Source organism: Phaeoacremonium minimum, assembly GCF_000392275.1.
Source record: "Phaeoacremonium minimum UCRPA7 unplaced genomic scaffold PA7_03_scaffold_541, whole genome shotgun sequence".
Taxonomy (NCBI): Eukaryota; Fungi; Ascomycota; class Sordariomycetes; order Togniniales; family Togniniaceae; genus Phaeoacremonium; species Phaeoacremonium minimum.
In genome coordinates, this window is record NW_006921443.1 from 551,081 (window position 1) to 576,269 (window position 25,189).

A 25,189-nucleotide genomic window follows, 5' to 3' on the forward strand; every position below is an offset into this window, starting at 1 on the left:
GCCTATCAATGGAAGCAGCCAGAGTCTGACTCAATTTCAATCCCGGCAGGCACGAAGTGGCAGCCATATTGGCGATAACGAAGCGTTCTCTCAACAAAATCCACAACCCTCTTATGTTTCTCCATCGACGTACCTCGGTGATGATGCCCGTCTCATCGCAAGACGTCCATCCGTGCCAGTCTTGCGGATATCGCCGCCGAGTCCAGAAGGCAGCTCCAGCTTCCGGCCACGAGAGCACAAGATGACGCAGAAGATCCTGCAGAAGACAGCCAAATGCGATTATTGCAATCAGAGGAATACATCCGTCCTACTGAAATGTCAAGAGTGTCCAACTGCCGTCTGTCGCACCTGTGTGGAGAATGGGAAGCTCGACAATAGCCCAACGCATCGTGTCAAGAAGGAAGATCGAGACTCCCTGGACTGGGACCCGAATACAGGTCCCCGAGCAGCTGGATTCAGAAGCAAACGGCGGACGAATGACCAGAATAATAGGAATCATGGTAACGCCGACGATGATAGATCATCTTGGGAGTCTCATCACACGCAGTCCATTTCCAGGCCACCTCAGGAATCCCTCTCTGTAGGTGGAGATGCAGTCCATGATAGCGATGATGAAGAGTGGACACCGAACGCTCCTTCTCGAAAGAGGAGTCTTCCAAAACAAGCAAAGAGACCCCGCGGTCGACCTAGAAAGGAATCTTTGTCTATTGATGATGACAATGACGAGGAAGAAGTAGATCAGGCATCCTCAAAGCGTCCACGTTGGAATTCAGATGCTGCAGCAGCCACTCCAGGAAGCGGAAGTTCTGCCCGAAGCATTGCACTAGATGAGGAGAGCGCCACCGCAGCTTCATATCGACCCATCAGGCAGACTGCTCTGAGCGCTCTTGATAGGGCGTACGTCGGAGCCTCACACGAAGGCATACAGAGTGGAACTAGCACTCGCAGCAAGGACGCTGCGGACGCTGAGCAAATACCTCACGATATCACAGAACCTGGCTCCCTCCAGCATTCACGGCCAGATCTTCATGAGACAGTTCCAGAGGCCAGAAAGTTTCTGTCGACAAACTCCGACGTTTCTCGTCCCCTTCCTGCTCGTCCCTCAAGCCCACGATTCATATCAACTCCCCGAAATCTCGCTCATCTACCCAATATGGAGCAGCGACGCAACCCTCCCGCGGGGCTGCCTCCCCCTGCTCCTGTCCATCCGCCGTTAGCTCCTCAACGCTTTGCAGAGCCTGGCGCAGTTCCACGCGGGACTTTCCCTCGCCCTCGATATGGCTCGACCATTCCCGGTACCTGGCAGCCGCCGCTGTGGACTTCTAATGGTGTGGATTGGGACAAGCAACGCAATAGTCCGACTTCTACCAGGCCAGACGATCATGGAGCAAAACCTCACACATCCGCGACCCCACCATCTACATATTCTGCGTACATGTCAAATCATGCGGTCGAGGACGGGTATTCCTTGCCCCCTATTCGAGGAGCATCACAACCATACCAAGTATCTTATCCTCCTGCGTCCGCTAGCCCTGGTCAACCTCCAATCTCACAGCCACGTCCCTACCCCCTGCCACCGCTGCACTATCCAGCGACACTGCACTCAGGGTACTATTCCTCGGCTTCCACACAGCGACCGCGCGAAAGTGCTTATACAGGACATGTGGCACATAGATACGAGCGTCCGGAAAGCTCTACACGGAACAATAGGGATGTTCTAGATGCTAGTGCTACGCTGGCGGGAATGAGATCCAGTCTTCCAGCCAATCCTGAACCTCACCGTCCGGCTGACGGCAAGGAGCACGCCAATAAGACCACGCAGACCGACGATTACCTGATGGACTTGGATAGATAGAAAGCTATTCTGCCTCCAACAAGCAAAGATAGCGGCGTTGAAGCCTCGCCATCACGAGAAATTGTGGTCTTGACCTATTATATGTTCGAGTGTACTTCTCCCAAACAACACTTCTGCTAATGATCCAAGCTAATATTCGTACAGTACAGAAGAATTCCGCCTATGAGCAGCACCGACATTTACGACAACCGAGAGTAAGGAAACCCGCTTTGCTCGGACTTCCTGGAAGAGATGCTCTGAAGATTCGGAAAATGCTAGATTTTGTTTTCTTCCCACGAAGCTCTTGCACCGATCCCGAGCGAGGTACGAAATTTTGCAAATGAGATTTGACTTGTGATCTTCCAGAGGGGATATCACGGCAGATCGAAGGCGTGGTTGATAGCCAGCCGGACATATCGTGTCGCGATCGTCTACGAGCGCTGTTAACCTTGCCTTCACAAGTAATCATTCATCGTTGCTCACTAAGGGAAGCACTGTTGCGATGCAAACAAAGAGGAAGCCAAATCGCCTCATCCAGATGATATGGTTGTGGATGACTCTGGCGGCTTGATGACTCAATTGTGAGCAATAAAGTGACAGCACAGGGACATCAAGGGGTTTCCTCAATAGATTTTCCTACGTAATCAATGAAATCATATCAAAACAAAACTCGTGTGAATCCAGGATTTCTCTGACAATTATAATGATATCCCTCTCGAGTCTGGACCTATGTGACTTGCAGATGCCATTTTGTGGCCAAATCGACATGATTTATTGATTCGATAGGACAATACTGATCATTTTACTGGTCATGGTAAATATCCGACTTCTAGCGACGTCTCTGAATAGATCTACATATTGATGACTCGGACATCTCTAGCAAAAAGCTGATAGAAGGGTCAGCAACAGACTTGTAAGGTCAAAGCCGTGACAAGAATTGAAACGTTATATAAGTATAGCAAAAGCAGGAAGAGAGATAAGAAGGAAGTAGATTCTACATGATCTAAAAGTTCAAAAGGAGACCGCGGTGCTTGCCCACAAATGACAAGCAAATTCAACAACAGTGGTACACATGTGCTTTTGAAACTCCCATATCCCTTTTCTATTTCCAACATTCAACCATTAAGAAGCCGCCTCCTGGTTGCCCAAGATCATTTCGACCAGCTTATCCTTCTCCGCACTCTTCTGCACCAACTCCCAGAACGCCCCTTTGCCGTCCTCGTCTTCCTCCTCCTCATCAGCTGCCTGCGCCGCGCCTTCCTCCTCAGTTGCAGCACGACTCCCAGCTGCCTTCTCTTTCTCCATACCAGCACGCAGGAGTTCCTCGGGCGTTCCCATCTCTGCAACACGGCCAGCCTTGAGGACCAGGATCTTGTCGAAATCCGCAACGGTGGATAGTCGATGGGCAATGACAAGCACGGTGCACCCAGCCGCTGCAAATTCAGCGCGGAGGGACTCCTGGATGGCAGCATCGGTTGCCCGATCGACGGCGCTTGTGGCTTCATCAAGGACTACGATCTTTGGTCGACCGAGCAAGGAACGGGCAAGGCAGACGAGCTGTCTTTGGCCCTGAGACAAATTTGCACCACCGGTACTGATCGACATCGATAGATCTTTGAAAATGTCTCGGCTATCCGTCTCGTTGTTGACCTCCTGCTCGGTGGTTGTTGTGGCAGCTGGAGCGGTATTCAGATTCTCGAGATCAGGGACAGGATTTGCGTTATCGGCGGATGCCGCTGGGTCGACTTCAGTCGTAGAAATAAGCGTTTCCTGAACGGCATTGGAAGGCGTATATTGGGAGGGACGCTCCGGGTCTGCTCCTTGAGGTTCAACGAGATGAACCCGCTGCAGAATTGTTTGCAAATCATAATCGTCCTTCAGCCCCTCAATGTCGAGATTTGACCGCAAGGTGCCAGAAAATAAAAAGGGATCCTGAGGGATGATAGCTAGTCTGCTACGCAAGTCCTTCAATTTGAGAGTTGCGATGTCGATATTGTCAATGCGAATAGATCCTTCCTTAGGACTCAGGAGGCGGAAAAAGACAGAAGCCAACGTGGACTTGCCTGCGCCCGTTCGGCCAACGATCCCGATTCTCTCGCCGGCTTTGACCTCGAAGTTGAGATTTTTCAAGACAGGAGGCAGACTGTCTTTGTATGACACGGTCAAATTCTCAACTTCAATGCGTCCATCTGTCGGCCAAGCGGCCGGAGCGTCCTTCCCATCCTCCGGCTCTGTCTCGATTTCTGCGTACTCAACAACACGCTCTGCAGCATTGAAGCCCAGTTCAATCGAGGTCATTGCTTGTAGAAGGGATGTTAGTCGCCCTGTGTATCGAAGTGCAAACGTAAGACTAAAGCCCGCGAGCGCAGCATCGACGCCTCCAACCGAGACGGCGATAGCAACCACTGTTACAAAGACCGTTCCGAGCATGCCCATTCTAAAGTTCATCCACCGTCCCGATAAGTTGAGCGCCCAACTGGCTTTGTTGCTGTTATCGATCAACGTGAACATGCGGCCCATATAGAAGTTCGACCGGCGAAAAGCACGAATCGTGGAAAGGCCTGACAAAACTGAACTGAACTGATCATAGATTGGCGAATGGGAAATGGAGTTGAGTCTCTTAACCTCCCGAGCGACAGTGATGTACTGACTTGCGATTTGCCCATAGAAGAGGAAGAGCAGAACTCCAGCAATAAGAACGTACATAGATACCGACAGACTGGGTGAATGTTAGCCGGTATACTTCCACGAGAATCCCAGTATGAATAACGTACCTTGCTGCAATGACAACAACCAAACTGAAGACGGTCTGAAGGAAGTTGCCCAGTTCGCCAGACAAACGCCGGTCAACCATAAAGGTATCAGACGTAAATCTGTTGAGTATTCGCCCGGAAGGAATGGTATCGACCCAACGAAGAGGAGCCCGCAGAACTGCATGTGTCATCCTCTCAAAGAGGACCTTGGATGCCCGTAAACCAATGATGATCATGAAGAAGGCCCGCCCCACAACCATCAAAATAACGAGAATATAGAATAAGACCGACAGTCCTATCCAGAATGCAATAGAGTGATGGGAAGGACGATCCACATGTATAGTGGCGGCATGTGGGTTCTGCAAGAACAATCGTGTATCGTCAAAACCAGTATATGTAGACATATTGATCGATTCGGTTGAGTGGTCCTCCGAGAGCTCTTTTAAGGTCCATGTACGACCAACAGTCGCGAATCCAGATGCGATGATGCAAAGCGCGGCGAATGTCCAGAGGAAAGGTGCATTGCTAGCCTGAAGGTAAATCTTGTATATCCTCCACTTGACACGGCCAGTTTCACGCTTTTCATCATCGTCAGTCTTTTTGCCCTTACTCGGACTGTCGGTAGCACCTAATGTATCATCGCTTGTATGGCTTTCTTGCGCATCGACTGCTGTGCTCGTCTCGCTCAATTCCTGGTTAGCCGACTCAGCGGTGTCGCTGGATATTGTCCGAGTATCGTCAGACTGAGTAATCGCTTCAGCGTTTTCGACTTTGCCATCGTGAAGTCGGACAAGATAAGACGACCTCGGGAGAACCATCTCGGCGTGGTGGGTTGCAAGTATCCTAGTTCGTCCTCGGGCCAATTCTCCAGTCAAGGCTTCATCGACGATGATCCTGCCAACATGGGCATCGACAGCGCTCAGAACGTCATCCAGGATCAAAACGCCAGCTCGGGAGTAGAGTGCACGCGCAAGGGCAACTCGCCATCGCTGTCCACCACTCAGAGTTACACCCTTAGGGCCGACCTCTGTCTTATCGCCATCTACTAGCAATTCAATGTCTTTCTCCAAAGAGCAGGCCTTGAGCACTTTCCGATATCGCACCTCACTCAAAGGCAGACCAAAGGTGATATTCTCTTTGACTGTCCCAGTTTCAATCCAGGGAGTCTGCGACACGAAAGATGTCAATGATGGGATGATCCACTCTGCATCAGCAATGAAGTCAATCTCGTCGTCCTTCTCAGGTGGTGGTGTAGGAACTTTGACTGTCCCTGACAAGAGTTTGACTTCTCCTAGGATGGCGGCTAGGAGAAGACTCTTGCCAGACCCCGTTTTGCCGGTTATGACACTCAGCTCGCCTGCAGGGAATTCAAGTGTGATGTCTCGCAACATAGAACGCTCTTCTTGGGGTTCGCCTTCTCCTTCCTTCTCCTCAGCCTTTGGCCAGGCTACCGTAGCTTCCTCAAATGTGATGGCTTCGCCTTCAATCGCGACAGGCGCCTTATCAGGCTGATTGAAATAATTCTCGAGACGCACGCAACTCGTCCACGCTTCCATGAGATAGACTTGCAACATGGGCAGAAGAGCAACAGCCTCATCCAGCTGGTCGAAAAGTCCTAGTGAGGCAAAAATGACGGATGCCCTGATGTTCGGGCCTTGTTCAAATGCGTAGATGGACAGAGCGACACAAGCGAGCAAGAGCGGTCCCATATTGATGACGAGGATGACAAGACACATCATCAGAGAGACTTTCCAGTACTGGCCAAGCTCCTCGTTTCGGCTCTTAAGAATCTTGTCCTCCCAGTACTGCTCAAGCGCCGAATACTTGATCTGGCGCATGCCTTGCAGTGCTTCTGTAAGGAGATGGGCCTTCCCATCACGATATTTCATGAGACCAAACTGGATTTTCGCGTATTTCTTGGACATCCAGTGAGAAACAGGAATCACCAATGCTGCTGAAAGCAATCCCGCAACAACGGCTTTCCAGCCAAGCAGCTTCATCAGAAACCCGCCTGCAAGAATGAGCTTCACTAGAGCCAATGGGAAGTAATAATTGAAATTGCAGAACATCGTCACACGACCACTAGCGGATGTTAGTAGTAGTTAGAAGCGCATGGGATGTTGAGGACATACCTGTCCAATTTCATGTGATTGATGACGGATTGGCGTATATCATCCGTCTTCTTCTCCTTGTCCTTAGGCTTTGATTTAGGATCATTGTCATACTTTGACTCATCGTCATCCTCGGTCTTGACAGCAGGCGCGGCAGCCTCGTGCTGATTCAAAGCTTTGTGAAACACCAATGACTGCAGGACGCTCCCGAGGGGAAGCATGAGTCGACTTGTTGTCCACCAACTCAAGAGACCATTGACAACGACTTGCAAACCCAATGCAAAGCACAAGCCAAGCGCCCATGCCCATATTTCAATTTTGCCCTGGCCAGGGATCCGAGGCGATTCCAGCCGCTCCAAGAAATTGTAAAGGACATATTGTGGAAACAAAGCTAGCAATGATGAGACTAAAACGAGGGACCATTGCTGTGCGAGCTGGACTGAGTGAAATTTGACGAGGCGCCACCACAGTCTGCCCTGATCATTCCTCGCAGTGAAGTGGGTATACAAGTTGCGAGACCGGGTAACAAAATCCAAACGAGGCAGATCGGTCATTTCCAATTGACGTTCTTTCGAAATCTGAAACACAATATCATTCCAAGAGAAGGCCATCTTCGAAAGGATTGACACAGTATACTGCTGGTCGACAAGTTTTCCTTTGAAGTAGACATCTGGGCGACGAGGAATTGCGGCTAGAGAGAACGCTACAGCGACAGCTGCAGCCACTTGAAGAAGCCAACATATGCCCAGTCCTAAGACTCTGGAGTCTCTACGTGAAGTGACAAGATAAGCAAACTTGTTCCGGTATACAAGAGAGCACGTCAAGACAATTGCAGACAATAGACCGTATATGGCCAGACCATACTTTGCCAGATACTGGCCCCTGCGAGGCAGGAACACGCATTGCGAGAAAATGAAGGCCTGGCGGTTTCGTTAGTGACAGGATATACAGTGGTGCGACTCAACTCACCCAGGCTGCCAAGTCGGACCAGGAACTCAGGATGGACTGGAAAGATGCTGCAGCGCTGACAAATGAATCCGTCTCATTCGCCAGAATACCAGCAACGATGGATGCAGCCAGGCCCAGAGTGGCGCTCAGCCATGTGAGAAGCCTAGGCCAAGTATCTGAATAGTTCTGGGTTGAATCCTCGGTGGCTTCTCCATCTTGGTCTTCGTAGAAACCCGATACTGTTCCATATCCGTTGCTCTTGAATAGTTTCGATCTTTTGGACAATTCAATGAAAGAGGGGACACTAAGGCCAGCAACAATTACGACGCCAGCCCCCGCCACCGCCAGGTGGAGGATGTCGGCGTGAACGCTCATCGAAACAGGCTCGAAAACGCAGACGCTTGAACTTCTGGCAAGGGGAGCAATGCAATTGAGCTTGGGCTTGGCATTTATATCCACACTTGACTGGCGGCCGGACCAGAGAGCCGAAAGAGAGCCACCACAGCAAGTGCCGGCGCTCGTGTGAGGATATGCAAGCGATGTGCGCCCAAGTACCTACTTAGGGCGTCACAGGTTAAGCAGTGGTTCGCTTTTGGATGGCAATAACACAAAGAGCTCCCTGCATGCTTGGGCGAAAGTGAAGATGGTTGAGTTGGATGATATTGGATCGCGGTGAACCGTTTGCCAGGGCAGCTCGGATATAAGACGCTTTCGCTGATTGGGCCGACTGAAACATCACCTGCACGCCCGCTACGCCGCCCCCGTTGTAGCCTAAATTTGTCTACCATACCGAATAAGTCCTACATCGCGCAGTAGCGGTCGGCACGTCACAGAGCCGTCAAAGACTGCCCGGACTGCCGGGCACAGTACCATCGTCCAGTAGCATGTCGCGACCAGAAAAGCAAGGCTTATGTTATGCATATTTTATCTACTTTGATTTGGTATCATTTTGGTTATCTTTGTTGGGCTCGTCCTTCCGTTCTTTTGGAGATTCTGATGCCCAAGGCTAAGCCAGCTATCTGTATTTCTTTTCCCCTTGGCAGGGACCTCTTTGGGTATCTATCAAGGTCCTCAAAGGTCCTCAACCCTCCATGCTGCGACGGGCCGTCCAGTCCCAACGTTTCGTCCCTTCCCGAACCCGTTCAAACGGAAATTAACCATTGACTATGGTTCCTCCGTTGCAGTGAATGGTCTGGCCGCTTACACAGGAGCTGTCCTTGGACGCGAGGAACACCACGCATGTCGCAATCTCGCTCGGCTGGGCTGGGCGGCCCATCGGGGCGGTAAACTCCTTCTGCGCCTTGTCGTTCATTGTTGAAGGGATCAGGGGCGTCCAAACAGGCCCAGGAGCAATGGCATTGACCCTGATTCCGCGACTGACATATTGGTTGCTCAAACCTCGGGTGAAGGAGATGATCGCTCCTTTGGTGGAAGTGTAGTCCAGTAAGTCTGGTCGCCCAATATATGCATTGATACTGGCATTGTTGATAATCGCGCCACCCGTGGATATATGCGGAATGAGATACTTGGAAAGATAGAAGAAGGAATGGATGTTGACGTTGAAGGTATGAACCCATTGATCCCTGAGACATCTGTCAGCATGTATGCGAATCTCCAGCTCTCCAGAAGTAGTCACTTACTCCTCTAGGTCCTGGATGTCCTCGACCATCATCTGGTATGCTGCATTGTTAAACAAAATGTCAATCGACCCATTGAAAACCCTCAAAGCCTCATCTGCTGCTTTCTTGCAATTCTCTCGCTTTGATAGATCTGTTGCAAAGAGGTGGCAAGTCTGTCCCTGCTTCTCAACCTCCTTTTTCGTGTCCTGGGCATCTTTCTCTTCTTCTGGTAAATAGACAATAAGAGAGTCGGCACCCTCCATTGCGAACAGAATCGCAGTTGAGCGTCCAATTCCAGAATCACCCCCAGTGATAACCGCCTTCTTCCCCTTGAGTTTGCCTGCTGCCAGATAAGGTTGCTTCCCGCCCTCATCTGTAGGTAAGTTTGTATCCTCGGGTGGAGGATCCGGCATTTCTGACTGCTTGCCGGGGAAATCCTGCTTCGTCACAGGGATGCTGTGATCTGTGACGGGATTTTAGATACCCTTTCTAGACGAGCTGTTCGCGACATTGATGAACTACTACATACCTTTCTTGAACTGATCAGCCATCGTGAGTGAAATGTGTCAACAGATAGGCAACACCTAAATTCAGGATTGAGGTCGGTAAGTGCTCAAAATTGATGGGAAAATACGTCTAGTATTCGAGCTCAAAGTCTTTTTTTCAAATATTTGGATCTCTACTGTATACAGCATCTGACGATATTTGAGTTGTGAGGCGGACCAAAAGGTCCCTGATGATCATCTATGACGACATGCAGGTGGCCATGCGTCATGACACTGCGTTGGACCCATCATTCTTCCTTCCACTTCCACGTCTCACAACAGCCTCATCGATGAGATCGACGGATCGGCTTGACGTGTCGGGTGTCTTTCCGAAAGTCAATGGACTTCTGTAAAATTATATGAAGTGCTGTGATCACAGTGCAACTAAACAATTGCTCGAGAAGGGGTTCTGAAACGTCTCTGGAGTGGCAGCTGAGGTGGGGATCGCCTGTAGGGCTGATATAGTTGCTAGCGCCTAAAGGTGCGGCTGAAGCCGCCTGACTACCAGCTAATAAGCATCCCTACGCGACTTCTTAGCCCGCCTATAATTCAAATATTCTGTATTTCCCACGCCTATTTCACCTGGTACGTCCATGTCAATTGAAATCCTTTGCTAGGTATGGAAATGACCGCACCAAGTGCAACTATCTACTGTGCAAGAGCAAAACAAACGCATTGTGACGAGCGGGAACTCTAGAAGCTACGAATGTCCCGAAATCTTCAGGCTTGTAAGCCAGCAAAATAGCAAAGTTGAAGCGCCAACGATTTACTCCTTAATGACAAGAGATTCCCTGCCAGTGAACGAGCAAATCCATCCCGTTAGATGCCTTATTAGGTAGCAAAGTCTATCAGTTCGAGGTTTGGTGTGGTGCAGGTGCAGGGCCAACGAGTGTCTTGTTTCCCAGGTTAGAATAGCAGCCCATTCTGCCGTCCTGGTTGAAGATGAAGTCGTCTATAAGGAGTGTCAGCGCACGGAAAGAGCGTGCAAGGAATGCGTACTCACTGAGGTTCACGCTTGAGCCCGGTCGGCGACCTTGATTGTCCAAGCAGTGACAACCCAGTACGATGCTGTCGTCCTTGAGTGAAGTGCTGCAGCCTCCACATGTTGGGTTGTAGTTGCCACTGTAGTGCATTAGCCGAGGTTCTTCAATTCTGAAGGCTCTACTTACTTCTCCCAGCCGGTCAGCCGGCCATTCCGGTTTCCGATGCAGAGCTCGAGGTTGATCCTATCAAAGTTGGCCTTGTCTACATGGCTGAGGTAGCTTTCTAGGTAAAGAAGACGAGCATACCAGGTCCAATTGTATCCATATTCCCAAACGTTTCTGTTTCGGCAGTACATGCCTAGATAGGGATTGACAAAGTCATGGGTCTCGGCGAAGCAGCTGCCGGAAAAGCCTCCAGTCTGACCGTCCGTCACTCCAAACAGTGTAGCTAGTACGAGGATAGCCAAGTGCGCAACGCGAACAGCCAGCCACGCCATACTGATGGTGGTGGGATGTCGAGCAGTTCTTGATTTCTCAATGTGGAGAGGATGGAAAATAGCGGCTGATTATCTTGCTAATACACTGGAGAAAGAGATAGTAGACTGTGCCCAGGTGTCAATGGTAGATGGCTGAACGAGCGAGGCCAGCAGAGCAGTGTTGTTGTGAAGGAAACACTGAGTGGCAAATCCGGGGATAGAAATCGTGAATTGGTGATCCAAGCACAACAAACATAGAAGGAAGGCACAAGCGTGAGAGTTAGCTTAGACAGTAGCTGCCTAAAGTAAATGCTTTTGAATTTGCTCTAAACATCTCACGCAGGATGAGCCAGTGACTATTTGGAGAAGGAACGGTCTACGAAGAAGGAAACTACGGGCAATACGTAACTGCGGAAGGTCATCTTGATACGTTTTATATATTCACAGATATATGTACGTAGGTAGCTCGTAAGCATCAGAGAGCTCGGGAGGTGAGATAGAAAGACAATGACCCCAGGTAATTCTCTACCTATCCGATGTTCGCTGATCAATCCACCTTTGAAGGGGATGCATTTGGCACTGCACTTGGAATACCCAATATTTTCAGTTGCCCCTGGTTATCGTAGGCCACTCGACCTTCGTCGACGGCTCTTCGCATCTCTTCGGAAAGCACTTCGCGCTCGCCAGTCGCCGGGTTCCAAGCCCAGCCCTCCTTCATCCACATCCACCTAAGACAAGCTCTCAGTTCCTTATCCTGGGGCAGAACACGCATCCACTCTGGCTGGAAATCTGGCGTTTGACCTTTGCCCGTCCAGTCTTTGGCCCTTCCCAGCAGGACATCTCTGCAAAATATCCGCCATGAGTCGATGGCATACGGGCCCTGAGTGAGATGACCAATCTCCCACGATGTGCCAAAGCCTCTAGCTTTGGTTTTCAGTCCAGGATCCAGTCCTAGGGGGTCGTCCTCCTCAGGGTCGGGCGAGATGGAATCATCCTCAGCACCAAATTCCTCCCCGAGCCGTACATCTCTGCCATCTCCAGGACATGGATAGTTCTTCACTCCATACCGAATGTCTTTCACTGGTGGCTTATCCAGCCATATGCGGGCATACTTTTGTATGGTTGTACAACGATTCGAAGATAGCCCGAGATGATGAATTAAGGGGATAATATCATCCGTTTTAGCAACTGCGAGTGCCTCAGGAGTAGGGTAACGAGCCATGAGTTCCCAAAATACTGGGATAGCTGCCCTCCCAGCTGTCCGAATCAAAAAGGTCACGGCGATTAGAAGACGGAAAGGGTTATGAGCCAGCTCTTCTTGGATCAACCCAAAACGCGTCGCTGAAAGCGGAGGTATTGGTAGCGCAGAAAGTGTACCTCGGGCAGGCCGGGTCGCTTTCTTTTTGCCGGGACTTGGACTTGAAGCTGCAAGTTTGGTGTCATCTGGTGAATTGAAGAAGTGCGACGTGGTTCTTCGCATGCGTTGCCGTGTCGGCGTATCTTCTTTTCTCGCTACATCCGAGACTTTCTCCTGGACAGCCTCACCAGCTGATGCATTGGCATCCTCTCGCAAATCGTCGACTAGATCATTATTATTTTTACGTGGAGGGTTGAAATGTCCAGCTGTCAAGCACTCCTCTTGCTGCGCTCTAGATCTCCTGTCAGGCGAGTTTTGTTTGTGTGAAGTCGTAGAAGCTACGCTCACTGCTCGTCTGCGTTTTGAGTTAGATCCTCCAAGAGAAGGCTCAATATTTTGCTGGGATTTCTCATCATGGGTGTGGAAATTATTGGTGACACCTTTCCTTGAGATGCCTCGGTGCGACCGTCCGGTTTGTGGCTGACCGGCTTCTTCGTTGAAGAAGTGTGAAGTAGTCTGTTGTCTGCTGAGGGATCTCGATGCTTTGGGAACTACAATGGCTGCTTCTCTCCCGGGTGTCTTCTCTTCTTTCTGACGTTGAGGTATTGTTACGCCATTGTGGCCAGCATCGTCGTCTGGCTCACACCACAGACCATGTCGCTTTAAATGAATCGCGGCCAGATACGGGGTCAGCTGCTGTCCGTATCGATGGCTGCAAATGTGATCTCTCAATGACGTCGCACATTGGATGAGCATATTCCAATCGTCAACTCCACTCATGAGACTCATGTCGTATAGTTTTTCGACTTCTCGTCTTGGTGCTGTCCCGTTGGCAATGAGCGACGCCAGGAACTGCCTCGAGTCCTCATCCACATCAAAGCCATAAAGTATATCGTCTGCGACCTCCTCGCTGAATGTCATAGGCATTGATGTCTGCGAAGACTGACGACCCATGGTGCTGCTGAAGCGTCCTCCATTCATTTTCGTCGGCATCTTTTCAATATCATGTCAGATGCAGCAATGTGACTTGGTAGGATGAGCTCGGAGTCAATACCACCTGCAGTCTCAGTATGCGCTAAATTTGGAGGTGGTAAACAGGTAACAACATTAAAAGCCAGGTTCTCGAAGATTTTTGACGTCCAGTGAATGTGACCATAAATCTAAGGAATTTTGGTGGGTGATGTTACAGGTTGTGAAAAACTTAGGTTGTCATTGCGCGGCGAAATTAACATGCTTTAATATCCACCTCAACTCATAGCTTCGTTCATGTCAGCTTTGTTTACTATGGGCGAACCAGTAGATTACCAAACAAGCTGGAAAGTCTGACGGGTACTGAACCCAGAGCTTGTTGAGCATCTCAGGAAGTCATCACTACAGCATGATATGTCGGTCTTAAGGGAATATGACTACCATTGCAAGAGTCTACATTGCTTTAGTTCAGAAACTTTGATTTACACTCTACCAACCCCCCTGATGATTTGCTCCAACTCCCCAGATCTTTCGTCGATGCGAAAACAAAGAAGAGCGGGAGGAGCCTAGTATAACATACATACACGACACCGGTGTGTTTTTCTCTAGTGGCGGGTAGGGACATTCTTTGGCGGGTCATACACGACCTTCCTTGACTTCAGCCATGCCCACTTGTATCGCTTAACCCATACGCTGATGGCAAAGAGGACCGTGGTGCAGACCAGTACCTTCATGCCCATTCGCTTTCGGTCGTCCATCTCGGGCTCTGCGGCCCAGTTGAGGAACTCAACCACATCCTTGGCCATTTGGGAAGTGGAGGCGGGGACCTCATCCTCGTACTCAACAAGACCGTCGTAGAGAACACGGGCCATAGCAATACCGGTACCGGGGAAGTAAGGGTTGAAGTTCAGACCAGCACCAACCTGGGCACCAGCCGGGGGCTCCTCAGGGTATCCGGTGAGCAGGGAGAAGATGTAGTTGCAACCACCATGTCGGGCCTTGACAATCAAGCTCAGGTCTGGGGGCAGAGCACCGTTGTTGGCGAATCGAGCAGCCTCATCATTCGGGTAGGGAGCGGGAAGGTAGTCAGACAGCTTGCCGGGTCGCTTCTCGATCTCGCCCTGGTCGTTGGGCTCGGTATCGTACTCGTTCTCTTCGGCCAGCGCCTTGGCCTCGTCGACAGTTAGGACGCTGCCGACAAGAGATCGGTAGGGGATTCTGCTGAGGGAGTGGCAGGAAGCGCAAACTTCTCGGTAGACCTGAAATCCACGGCGGAGACTGAACGTTTCGGGTCAGCGGAGAGTTAGTCTAAATAGCCGAAGGAATGGTCTTACGCTTGGTGATCGAAGGTCTTGAACCATTGCTCGTGAACCCAGGGATACTTGGTGGGGTGAAGACTATTCGAGAAGTCAGATTGATGTTATTCTATCTTCAAAACACATTCGTGAATGCCAGTCGCCAAAATGTCTCATCGTGCGTGGTAGGAGGTTGGCGAAGCCGCTATGTCGTGTATTGCTCGAATCTTAACTTACCCTTCCTCAGCAGGTGTCATAGCTGATGCAGTAGACCCATAGAGATGGTAGTACCAGGCGATGGAGCTGATCGCGACAGCAGTTGAGGCGGCGGCAGCGATGTTGAGGCCGACCGGGGATGCCTGGGCTGTTGATCCAGAGCTCGAGGTGGACGCCGCACGCTGTCAAATCCCATCATTAGCCCAAAATCTTCGTCAAGCCATGCCGGATACCGAAGCGGAAGGAGAGTCGAGGCGTGTGGTGGACTCAATTGCACCCTCGGTAGCTCGGTCCATGGAGGCATCATCAGTCAATCCGTACCTTCGCAAAATTCATGGCGCCATTTCTCGCACCGGCGAAAGCGCGCGTCGAGCGCAGGCAAGACCGGGCCAGCATCTTGGGTGAGCTGATACTGAGCTTCGGAGATGTCGTGATGAGGTGGACAAGGGCAATTGTCTGCCAATGCCTTGTACTTGGTGATCGAGGTGCTCACAGGTGATGTTCCGAAAAAGTCGATGAGTACTTCCCGCAGGATCCCGATGGACCTAGTTAGGTGGAAGCCAAATACGTCCTTTCTCATTCGCCAGCTCCATTTATCACAAGAGATATCACGTGACAAGATCATCTCCTAGGCTTGCATCCATTCTCCTCAGTAGCAAGGTTTGATCAATCCTCTATGAAATACTGAGGAAGATATGAAAGTCGAATTCTACTTGGAGAATAATGTGGTATTGCTTTTCACGGCATCTGTCACAGCTTTGGCGATGTGTTGCAGGTCAAAAGTGATAATGTAGAGTGAGAGCCATGCATAATCTCTAAATGCAAAATCCATGATTTTTTACTTGCCAACCACCCTGAAACTCCAGAAGCAGAACCGTCTCACCAGTATGACCAGCGAACAGTATTTTCGAGTGCGTGACAATGCAACTATACACAAAGTATGGAGAATCTTCCGGCTTACTTTGCCAAGCTTAGCACCATGTCAAAAGTGTAGCGACCCATCAATGACTTACCTCGGCATGGCCGTTAAGGCTGGCAGCATCTCTCCTCTTCTTGACGGCGGCGGCGAGAGTGTCTAATACCGATACAGTGTCATCCCAGCCGATGCAAGCATCGGTGATACTGACACCATACTGAAGACCTGCCTTACCCTCCTTCGGGACCTTTTGGTTGCCTGCATAACCTGTAAGCCGCGTGTTGTCACAAATGGTATAGGTGAGACTTACCCTCATTTATGTTGCTTTCGATCATGACACCCATAATCGCAGTCTCACCAGCCTCAATCTGCTCTGCCAAGACTGCGGCAACCTTAGGCTGGTTCTTGTGGTTCTTCAGCGAGTTGCCGTGGCTGCAATCGACCATCAATCTCTGCCGTACGCCTGCCTTCTCAAGTGCGGCCTTTGCCTCCGCAATGCTCTTTGCATCGTAGTTCGTGCCCTTGGTGCCGCCTCTCAGGATCACAAAGCAGTCGTCGTTTCCAACAGTTCCGACAATAGCTACTACACCAGGCTTCGTGACTGACAAGAAGTGGTGCGGGTGTCTAACGGCGCCAATAGCGTCAATCGCAACGCCTAGTGAGCCATCTGTTCCGTTCTTGAAGCCGACGGGGAAGCTGAGACCGCTGGCGAGCTCACGGTGTAGCTGAGACTCCGTAGTCCTCGCACCGACCGCACCACAGGAGAGCAAATCAGCTAGAAACTGCGGTGATATCGTATCGAGCATCTCGCTTGCGATGGGCATGCCCTTGCTCGTCAAGTCCACGAACAATTGTCGCGACAGCTCCAAACCCTCGTTGATCTTGAAGCTGTTATCGATCTCGGGATCGTTGATCAGACCCTTCCAGCCAACAGTCGTCCTGGGCTTCTCCAAGTAGGAGCGCATAACAATCAAGAGTTCATCCTTGTGTTTCTCCTTCTCTTTGAGGAGCATGTCGCAGTACTCCAGTGCGGCCTTGGGATCGTGAATGGAACATGGTCCAATGATAACCAGTAGCCTCTGCTTCTCGTCTGTGCCATTGACTACTGCGACAGCCTCTTCTCTGCCGTCCAGTACAGTGCGTTTTGACTCGGGGGTCTGGGGAATCTTGTGTTGGAGGAGACCAGGCGGTGTAAGAGGGTTGTAGCCGCGAACTGTGAGTAGAATAATTAGTATTCAAATACGAACCCTACAGGGCTGACAGGACAGAAGACTTACTTCTCCAATCTTCACTTTCAGCCTTGTTGCCGACTTTCTCGTTGGGAAGGAAGAAGGACTAACATCAGCAGGTGAGTCACTATGTCCTAAAGGGTGCGGTACGGCGGGGGAATAGGATGGTCATAGCTTGCGACCAGGACACTTACAGCCATGACAGCGTATTAAAGAATGCTTGTTAACAATGGAATATGACCTCTGAACCGGCAAAACCTTTTGGTCTGCAGGGGACGATCCAGGGGAGCGAAGGGAAGAAGCTGGGTGAATAATTATCCAGCAGAAGGTTCAGAGGAGTTTCTCTGGTGGCCACAATATGCTCGGCTGGCTTAGTTTAAATTTTTCTGAGTGACCTCAGTGGTCAATGGCTGCGCTGCGGTGTAAGTGAGTGGTGGTGACTCAACGTAGCGGGTAGTGGGCGGTGGTGGGGTTTGTGCTCCATCACCTAAAACCCTGCAGCGGGACACGCCTTAGGAGCTGCATCTATCCCTAATTAGGGGCAGCGGATTCGCCCAGTATCACCGACTAATGTACCTTGCCAGCGAAGTATCATCCCATATCTACTTTAACGTTACCTGGAAGCTAGCAGATCCATCCCACGTGGTGAGTAAATACAGGTTGGAGATATGTCTACAGTCACATTGGGCGGCCAGCTCCGTCCAGGTGAGACTCCTGTAGCCGACCAAAAGAAATCTAAATTGTCTCTCTACTTCTAGGTATGCAAGCTTGGTGCGCAAAATCGCATAGACATATCATTTCCCTGGCATGAAATCCATCAACTCAACCCTGCTTCACTCAAGCTTTACAGGCTTGGTGGCTTCTCTCTTGAACTCCTCTATGCCATTCAGTTTCCCGTAAACCCATTTCAACACCATGGTACTACCTGTCATCAAAGCAGCCGAGGTGCCAAATAAAAGAACCCGCTGCCAGGTATTCAAAACGCCGAACAGCGGATAGGGGTAACTGGTTCTCGTTAATTGATCAAGCCTCATCCTGTATTCACCGAGCTTGGCATTATGCCTATGCCACTTACGTTTGATTGTGGGAGAAGCAATATTCGACCCAGCCCCAATAAAGAAACGCAAGGACAGTACTGATACCCATAGCACCGTATGCCTTGATAGTCCACGGGGGACTCAAGAGTAGAAGGTCGATAGTCAACATCACGGCCGGCATCAAATGGAAGCCAACATCTGGCAGTAGCGGCAGCTGCAACTCGGGCGGGAAGAGCAGGCTCTTGTCAATGAGGCTAATGCCCCAGTATAGCGTGCTAATCAAGACTTCCAGGGGCGCCGAACACACAGAAATGACGTTCTTGATGTCGAAGAAGGTCTGGTTCATTGTGATATCTGCCAGAAAGCCGAACACCATACTGGCGCAAGCCAGCGCCAGGCCGATAATGGTCAGAAATTGAAAGCTGCCGCCAAATTGCTCAGACTGCGGGTTTGGATAGAGAAACAGCCAACGGAAGGAGGCCGAGAAAGAGGCGATACCCAAAAGATGAATCAACGCCGAAGTCGTTCGTGCTGGCGAGGCAAGTCGCTGCAATGGATGCCGTGCCATGATGAAATTCGATCACTCACAGAGAAGGAGAGGGTGCGACAGGCTCTAACAATGAAGTATGAGCAGATATATATAGGCTCTACAGATGCAGCCTAGTGAATATGATAGTAGAATGTAGAGGTGAGATTGAAAACCAGCTGTGATCTTATTCACATCTATAACGTCAGCCATGTAGGGGAACATGTCGGAAATGGCGGGTTTTCCAGTTCTGTGGTCCACTTTTTACCCCATAAGAGAGCACTCAGCTTAACCACCAATGACACCACAGCTCACGTACAATGTGAGGCTATATCATTTCCGGATGTCGTGCCGAAGCGATTCACATGACTGCTACGTATGAGGGAGACTAATGGTGAGAGGAGCAAATTGCTGTGGGAAGTTGACAGGTTTGAAGCTATCTACCAAGCCCAGTGAATGCCGCATGAGAAAGTCTCTTTAAGTCAAAGATGTCTTGATGTTGACGCAGAGAGTGTGTAGTCTTTGCCTCCAAGTCACCACTACCATTGAGCCCATAGCTGTCTTCTTCATATTCTAAAATGATAACTACAGTGCCAGAATTCAATTAAAAAGAGAGGAAAACAATAGCCACCAACTTACGCTTCAAGGTGAGTTGCCGATTACTAGCGGACCTGACAAGCCCGTTTATAGCTTTTAGGTGAGGCTCTTCCCGCTAGCGGGATCCTGCAACCATCGCAATCCTGCCGGGACAGAGCGATACAAGCCCCGATTGGTGTGCATTGCGACACCAAATACTTTTTTGACAAAATCACGGCACCTCTTTGCTTTCACTGCGCTGCGATACACAACACAATACCTCCACAATGGCAGACGAAGAAGATGCCAAGTCGCCGCAAAAGCGAACCCATTCGGATTTTGCGGAAGATGCAGGTAGGTTTAGCTTCCTTGATACCGTTCTGTTTACCTGCTATTCCCTCGCTAATCGACACTTCTCTCAGAGAGCTCCTCCGACGATGACATGGGGCCTCAGCTGCCGTCGGCAGCACCCAAGAAGAAGCGACGCGTGCTACCTTACGAGAAGCTCTATATTTCCGCTCTACCGAAGTCTGCCCGCTACTCGAAATCCCTGATGCATAAGGAGCAGCTGTCGTTTGTCACAATGACCCCCTTGACGGACTTCCTCATCACCACATCTGTGGACGGAGTCGCAAAGTTCTGGAAGAAGGTTTTTGGTGATATCGAGTTTGTGAAAGAATTCAAGGCGCATCAGGGTGAAATACGGTCGGCCTCTGTCAGCCAAGACGGAAGGAGCTTTGCGACTGCTGGTGTTGACAAGACCATCAAGATCTTTGATGTGATCACGTTCGATCTTCTGGCGATGCTGACCCTGGATTACGTCCCAAAATGCGTGTGTTGGGTGCACAAAAAAGGCGCTTCGCTCCCTCTCCTGGCAGTTTCGGATGACGCGAAGCCCGTCATACATATCTATGACGGTCGGGGCGAGAAGCAAGAGCCCATCCACACTATCAAGGGACTGCATAGAGGTATTGTGTCTCTCATGGCATTCAATGACAGTTATGACTGTGTCATATCTGCCGATGAGAGCGGCATGGTCGAGTACTGGAGCCCAAGTGGTGGCTACGAGAAGCCCGACAATGTCTTCCAGTACAAGAGCTCCACCAATCTCTTTGAGTTCAAGAAGGCGAAGTCAACGCCGACGTCTCTCAACATCTCGCCCTCCGGGCATCAGTTTGTGACCTTTTCTATGCCAGATCGCAAGATTCGCGTGTTCGAGTTCGCAACCGCGAAGCTACATAGGACTTATGATGAGTCCTTGCAGGTGATTGAGGAGATGCAACAAGCTGCAACAGCTGTTCAGAAGCTTGAGCCTGTCGAATTTGGACGTCGCTTTGCCGTTGAACGCGAGGTGGACTCGGCTACCTACCGCAACAAGGTCAATGTGATATTCGATGAGTCTGGCCACTTCATCATTTACGGCTCGATCGCTGGAATCAAAGTATTAAATACTTACACAAACCATGTTGTCAAGGTCTTTGGAAAAGACGAGAATTTCCGAGCCCTCAACTTGGCCATCTATCAAGGAGCACCTCAAAAGAAAGGCGTAATGACTGTGGCCATGGCTGCCTCCAGTAACCCGCTACTACAGGAGTCTGAAGCCAAAGACCCGATGTTGATAACGACAGGCATTGGCAAGGTCCGCTTTTACATGTTCACCAACGAGGAGGAGATTACAAGATCAACCAGAGATGTCCAAAACGAGAAGCCGACAATGCTAGGGGGCCGTAACAAGGCAGCCGAAGAAAAGAAAGCAGAGACAGGAACGGCAGCGATCATTCATACGACTTATGGCGATATTCATATTCGACTCTTCCCGGAGGCCGCACCGAAAGCTGTAGAGAACTTTGTGACGCACTCGAAGCGAGGCTATTACAACAATACCATATTCCACCGTGTCATAAAGAAGTTTATGATCCAAGGAGGCGACCCTCTTGGCGATGGAACTGGTGGTGAGAGTATCTGGGGCAAGGAGTTTGAGGATGAATTCAGCAGTCTGAAACACGACAAACCATACACCGTGAGCATGGCAAACGCTGGCCCGAACACAAATGGCAGCCAGTTCTTCATCACAACTGAGAAGACGGTAAGTTCTCAGTGTTTGATTCACCTCAATAGCCCACAATGCACTGCTGACAGATTTCATAGCCTTGGCTTGACAACAAGCACACAATATTCGGCCGCGCCACGCAGGGACTGGATGTGATTCACAAGATAGAGAACACGCGCACCTACAAGGAGAAACCGGAAGAGGACATCAAGATTCTGAATATTGACATTGTATAAGTCTAGACTGCGTTGAAAAAGGTTGGTGTAACACACTCATCAGAGTCAATTGCTGGTCCTCCTATTGGCCGCTTGCCTGTGGACACAAACTGCTGGGATGCCGTTTCGTGATTACCTCATGGAAAGTTCCGGGTGGACGGGACAGCCGATGGTTTGCAGGCCGCCCAGCCCCGGAGGTGGTGCGAGGCGTCTCGAATGGCCCCGAAAACGGGGGGCGCAAAGAACACGCGGGATTGGCAGATCGGAGAATTAGACTACCTAAATAGCGGGCGGTTTGGGGGGCCTTATCTAGCCGACCGAATGGACCCTGCGAACCCAAATCTTGCACCCACCTACCCTAACCTCCACCTCCTCCGAGATCTGGCTCTGGCCCCAAATCGACAGCTTGGCCGATTCTCAATCCAATTCAGCGCCTGAGCGCTTCTCGCAGACAATCGTGCGTGACTTGACTTGCCATAGCCGTATGCAGATATACAACCCGCCCAGGCAGATGAGTATGGGTGTTGGCATCTTCAACCCCGCTTTATTCGTTGGTCCGTCTTCAGAGCAGCGCCGTTCAGAGCAGCATCACCTCAAGGTCAAACGCGATAAAGAGGAATGCCTCGTCCCAAGAGGCCCGGCGCCCCGGAGCCCAAGAAACGGAGCCGTAACGGCTGCTGGTGAGACATCCCAGCCTGCGCGCCGCCTGTGGCGTCCCCAGGGAACCCTTCAGAAAGCAACGCTGACCGGTATCGATTATCAGGCCGTGCAAGGCTCGAAAGGTGAAGTGTGGGGAGGAGCACCCTACATGTATAAAGTAAATAACCCCCTCGCATCTACTTACCACATCCGGAGTCCTCGAATTCTAGTGTTACCCCAATCTGGTATCTAATGTTCTGACCATCTCCCAGCTGTCAGAGAACAGGAGAAGAATGTGACTATAGCATACGACTGAACTGGGATGGCCGCAAAAAGAAGAACCCCGGCTTTGAGTCGTTCAACTTCCAAATTCCCATGACATCAGCCCCGGGTTCAAGTCGCCAGTCGTCTGTGGGCAGTAATAGCTTTTCCACAGGAACATCGTCCAAACCTGATTCTATTGCTACCTCGGCCAGATTTACCACTAGTTCAGCTTTACAGAGTCCAAAGGATGGTAGGCGCCATGGGCGTCCACCTGGACCACCGAATGGCATGGCTCTCTTTGTGGACTACGAGTCTGCGAGTGAGCCAGGGGTTGGTCAAGATGACCCATTGTTCTCTCCTGACACTGTCAATCCGACCTTTTCATTGCCACCACCTTTCAAGGATGATGTCTCAGAGCCTAGTACAAGAACCGCTCCTGTTGCTAGCAAGTCGTACTTGACCGGTGACGGCATGCCTCTTCAGCCTCCTTTTAAACGTCTGAAGTATAGCGCTGACACGCTTATTGACTCACCTCGCCTGACGCAAGGCTCTTCCCCTGCATCCCTGAGCGAATCTGTCTCCGGTACCAACCCGAATTTCTACTCGAGCACAAGTCTGCTACCGCTCGATTCTCCCGTAACGCCGGCCGCATCCTCGTCATACAGCGAAGATGATACTCGACAGTCATCCCGGAGTGGACAGCCCTCACCAGATATACGGCGTATGTCGGTGAACTCGTTGCTCACGGGTCCGCCAGGGCCGAGCTATCAACAAGACTTCAATTCCAGCGGGTCTGCTAAAAGACGGTCCCAGGAGACTCCGCTCATCCTCGCAGAGCCAACTTCTTATTATGGTGTCGACCGTGGCTTCAAAGATTTAGATATGGGCAAGAACGATGACATGAACGCCATCACTGGCTCTTCGCCAAAATTATCTCGCGATCTCAAAGACTTCCTTAATGATGGGACGGCTGACGACGATGACTGTGCCACTGAATTTGGTTTCGGCGTCGAGACAAACGATTTGGACTATGGCCCTGGAGGTTACTACGACAAGCCTGTGTTCATCCGGATACCGCGTAATCTCGAGCCCCTTCCGTCCAAATTGCGCGAGAATCCAATGAATCTGCTGTACTTCCATCACTTCATGAACCACACCGCGAGAGTCTTGGTTCCCCATGATGACCCAGTGTCAAACCCGTTCCGGACTGTCCTTCCGCATATGGCTGTTACCAACGACAATCTTCTGAGTCTTTTACTCGCTTATTCAGGTAAGTTGAATAGCTCAAACAGACACTCAGCTACTGACCATACCAGCATCACACCGTGCCAGGCTACTTCAGCAACCTGAACCTGCCACAAGAATCGCTCTTTGGGTGCAGGACATCTTTCCAGCCTTGCGCGCAGCTCTCAGTGATCCAACCAAGAGCATTTCGAATGCGAATATTGCCACGGCAATCATGCTCGCGTCACTTGAGATTGTATCTCCAACAGCATGTAAGTAATAATCGAGTTCCAAGCCCATGGGCTCACACTAAGACCTGTCCCTTAGTTGGTTATACAATTCCCTGGCAAAAGCATCTTGGACTAGCACGGGAACTCATTGCTGCTCGACCTGATGGCCTTCGATGGACGCGGCATTGGTCTAAAGAGGACCAGGTCTGCTCTTTTCTCTGGAGCTGGCTCGCATATCTCGATGTTCTAGGTACATTGAGCGGTGGTCCGACAGAGAGCTCGCCGTCGTGGGTGTTAGAGTATCAGATTGATGAACACCCCGATGAGTTCGACGAGATAGATTGCATCATGGGATTCACCACTCGCTGTGTTTACATCTTGGCAAAGATCGCTGAGCTTGCTAGAGCGTGTGACAGGCAGCGCATTGGGCCGGATCACAGGATCATCCCCTACTGGAAGCCATCCCCAGAGCTCATCACCAAGGCATGGAAGCTCGAGGAGGAGGTCAAGGCAAGCCTGACTCTCCCGCCCCAGCCGTGCAAGCATCTCCACGCTTCTGGGGATGTTGCAAGGTGGGATGCTAGAGAAATGCAGTCTACAAATGACGCATTCCACTGGGCCGGACTCGTTCATCTACACCGCCGGGTCCTCGGGAAGCCCTCAGAGCACGAAGATGTCCAAGCTGCGGTTCTGAAGATCCACGAATGCCTCAAGAATATTCGCATGGGTGGCACTGCCGAGGCATGCTTGTTGTTTCCGATGTTCACAGCGGGATGTGACACGCTTGATGAGACGCACAGGGCAATGATTGCTCAAAGGCTCATGTCTGTTGAGAGCACCGGCATGATGCAGGTATGTAATGGAGCACGATATCTATCACTGAGCATTGTTAACAATTTCATCTAGGTGCACAAGGCCCGGAGACTGATGCAGAAGGTATGGGAGACGGGTCAGCCCTGGGAGACATTGTCAAGCTCGGAGTTCATCGGATGAAACCATACGTTGAAGCATTATGCTTCGGTTAACTAATGCAGATGTTATTTGTCTTTATATTTGATACCACGGATTTGGGAGGGTGAGGGAATAACCTACGAACGATAGGTAGACTGAATCAAAGGTTGGGTCAGCGCTGCTATCTTGCCGTAATAAATAATAAGTTGTTATCCATCTCTGGCTT

At 50.6% G+C, this 25,189-nt stretch overlaps 6 protein-coding genes across 6 annotated transcripts; 2 read left to right on the forward strand and 4 right to left on the reverse strand.

Annotated features, from left to right (window-relative positions):
* Positions 1-2,956: 2,956 nt before the first annotated feature.
* Positions 2,957-6,919, reverse strand: UCRPA7_7658 (putative abc bile acid protein; the record flags this gene model as incomplete). The annotated part of the gene is made up of 3 exons (XM_007920185.1): positions 2,957-4,553; positions 4,609-6,669; positions 6,720-6,919. 3 exons carry the CDS (start codon positions 6,917-6,919, stop codon positions 2,957-2,959), a joined length of 3,858 nt encoding a protein of 1,285 aa, XP_007918376.1.
* A 1,880-nt stretch (positions 6,920-8,799) lies between these two features.
* Positions 8,800-9,816, reverse strand: UCRPA7_7659 (putative 3-oxoacyl-(acyl-carrier-protein) reductase protein; the record flags this gene model as incomplete). Its single annotated transcript, XM_007920186.1, has 3 exons — positions 8,800-9,229; positions 9,287-9,728; positions 9,795-9,816. 3 exons carry the CDS (start codon positions 9,814-9,816, stop codon positions 8,800-8,802), a joined length of 894 nt encoding a protein of 297 aa, XP_007918377.1.
* Positions 9,817-14,200: 4,384 nt separating this feature from the next.
* Positions 14,201-15,502, reverse strand: UCRPA7_7660 (putative cytochrome c1 protein; the record flags this gene model as incomplete). The annotated part of the gene is made up of 4 exons (XM_007920187.1): positions 14,201-14,873; positions 14,930-14,992; positions 15,128-15,288; positions 15,428-15,502. 4 exons carry the CDS (start codon positions 15,500-15,502, stop codon positions 14,201-14,203), a joined length of 972 nt encoding a protein of 323 aa, XP_007918378.1.
* A 561-nt stretch (positions 15,503-16,063) lies between these two features.
* Positions 16,064-17,451, reverse strand: UCRPA7_7661 (putative phospho-2-dehydro-3-deoxyheptonate aldolase protein; the record flags this gene model as incomplete). Its single annotated transcript, XM_007920188.1, has 5 exons — positions 16,064-16,066; positions 16,120-16,280; positions 16,333-17,235; positions 17,300-17,357; positions 17,446-17,451. 5 exons carry the CDS (start codon positions 17,449-17,451, stop codon positions 16,064-16,066), a joined length of 1,131 nt encoding a protein of 376 aa, XP_007918379.1.
* A 2,226-nt stretch (positions 17,452-19,677) lies between these two features.
* UCRPA7_7662 (putative cyclophilin-type peptidyl-prolyl cis-trans isomerase protein) lies at positions 19,678-21,676 on the forward strand (the record flags this gene model as incomplete). Its single annotated transcript, XM_007920189.1, has 3 exons — positions 19,678-19,744; positions 19,813-21,476; positions 21,539-21,676. 3 exons carry the CDS (start codon positions 19,678-19,680, stop codon positions 21,674-21,676), a joined length of 1,869 nt encoding a protein of 622 aa, XP_007918380.1.
* Positions 21,677-23,228: 1,552 nt separating this feature from the next.
* Positions 23,229-25,005, forward strand: UCRPA7_7663 (putative c6 zinc finger domain containing protein; the record flags this gene model as incomplete). Its single annotated transcript, XM_007920190.1, has 5 exons — positions 23,229-23,279; positions 23,372-23,828; positions 23,953-24,054; positions 24,110-24,864; positions 24,919-25,005. 5 exons carry the CDS (start codon positions 23,229-23,231, stop codon positions 25,003-25,005), a joined length of 1,452 nt encoding a protein of 483 aa, XP_007918381.1.
* Positions 25,006-25,189: the final 184 nt, after the last annotated feature.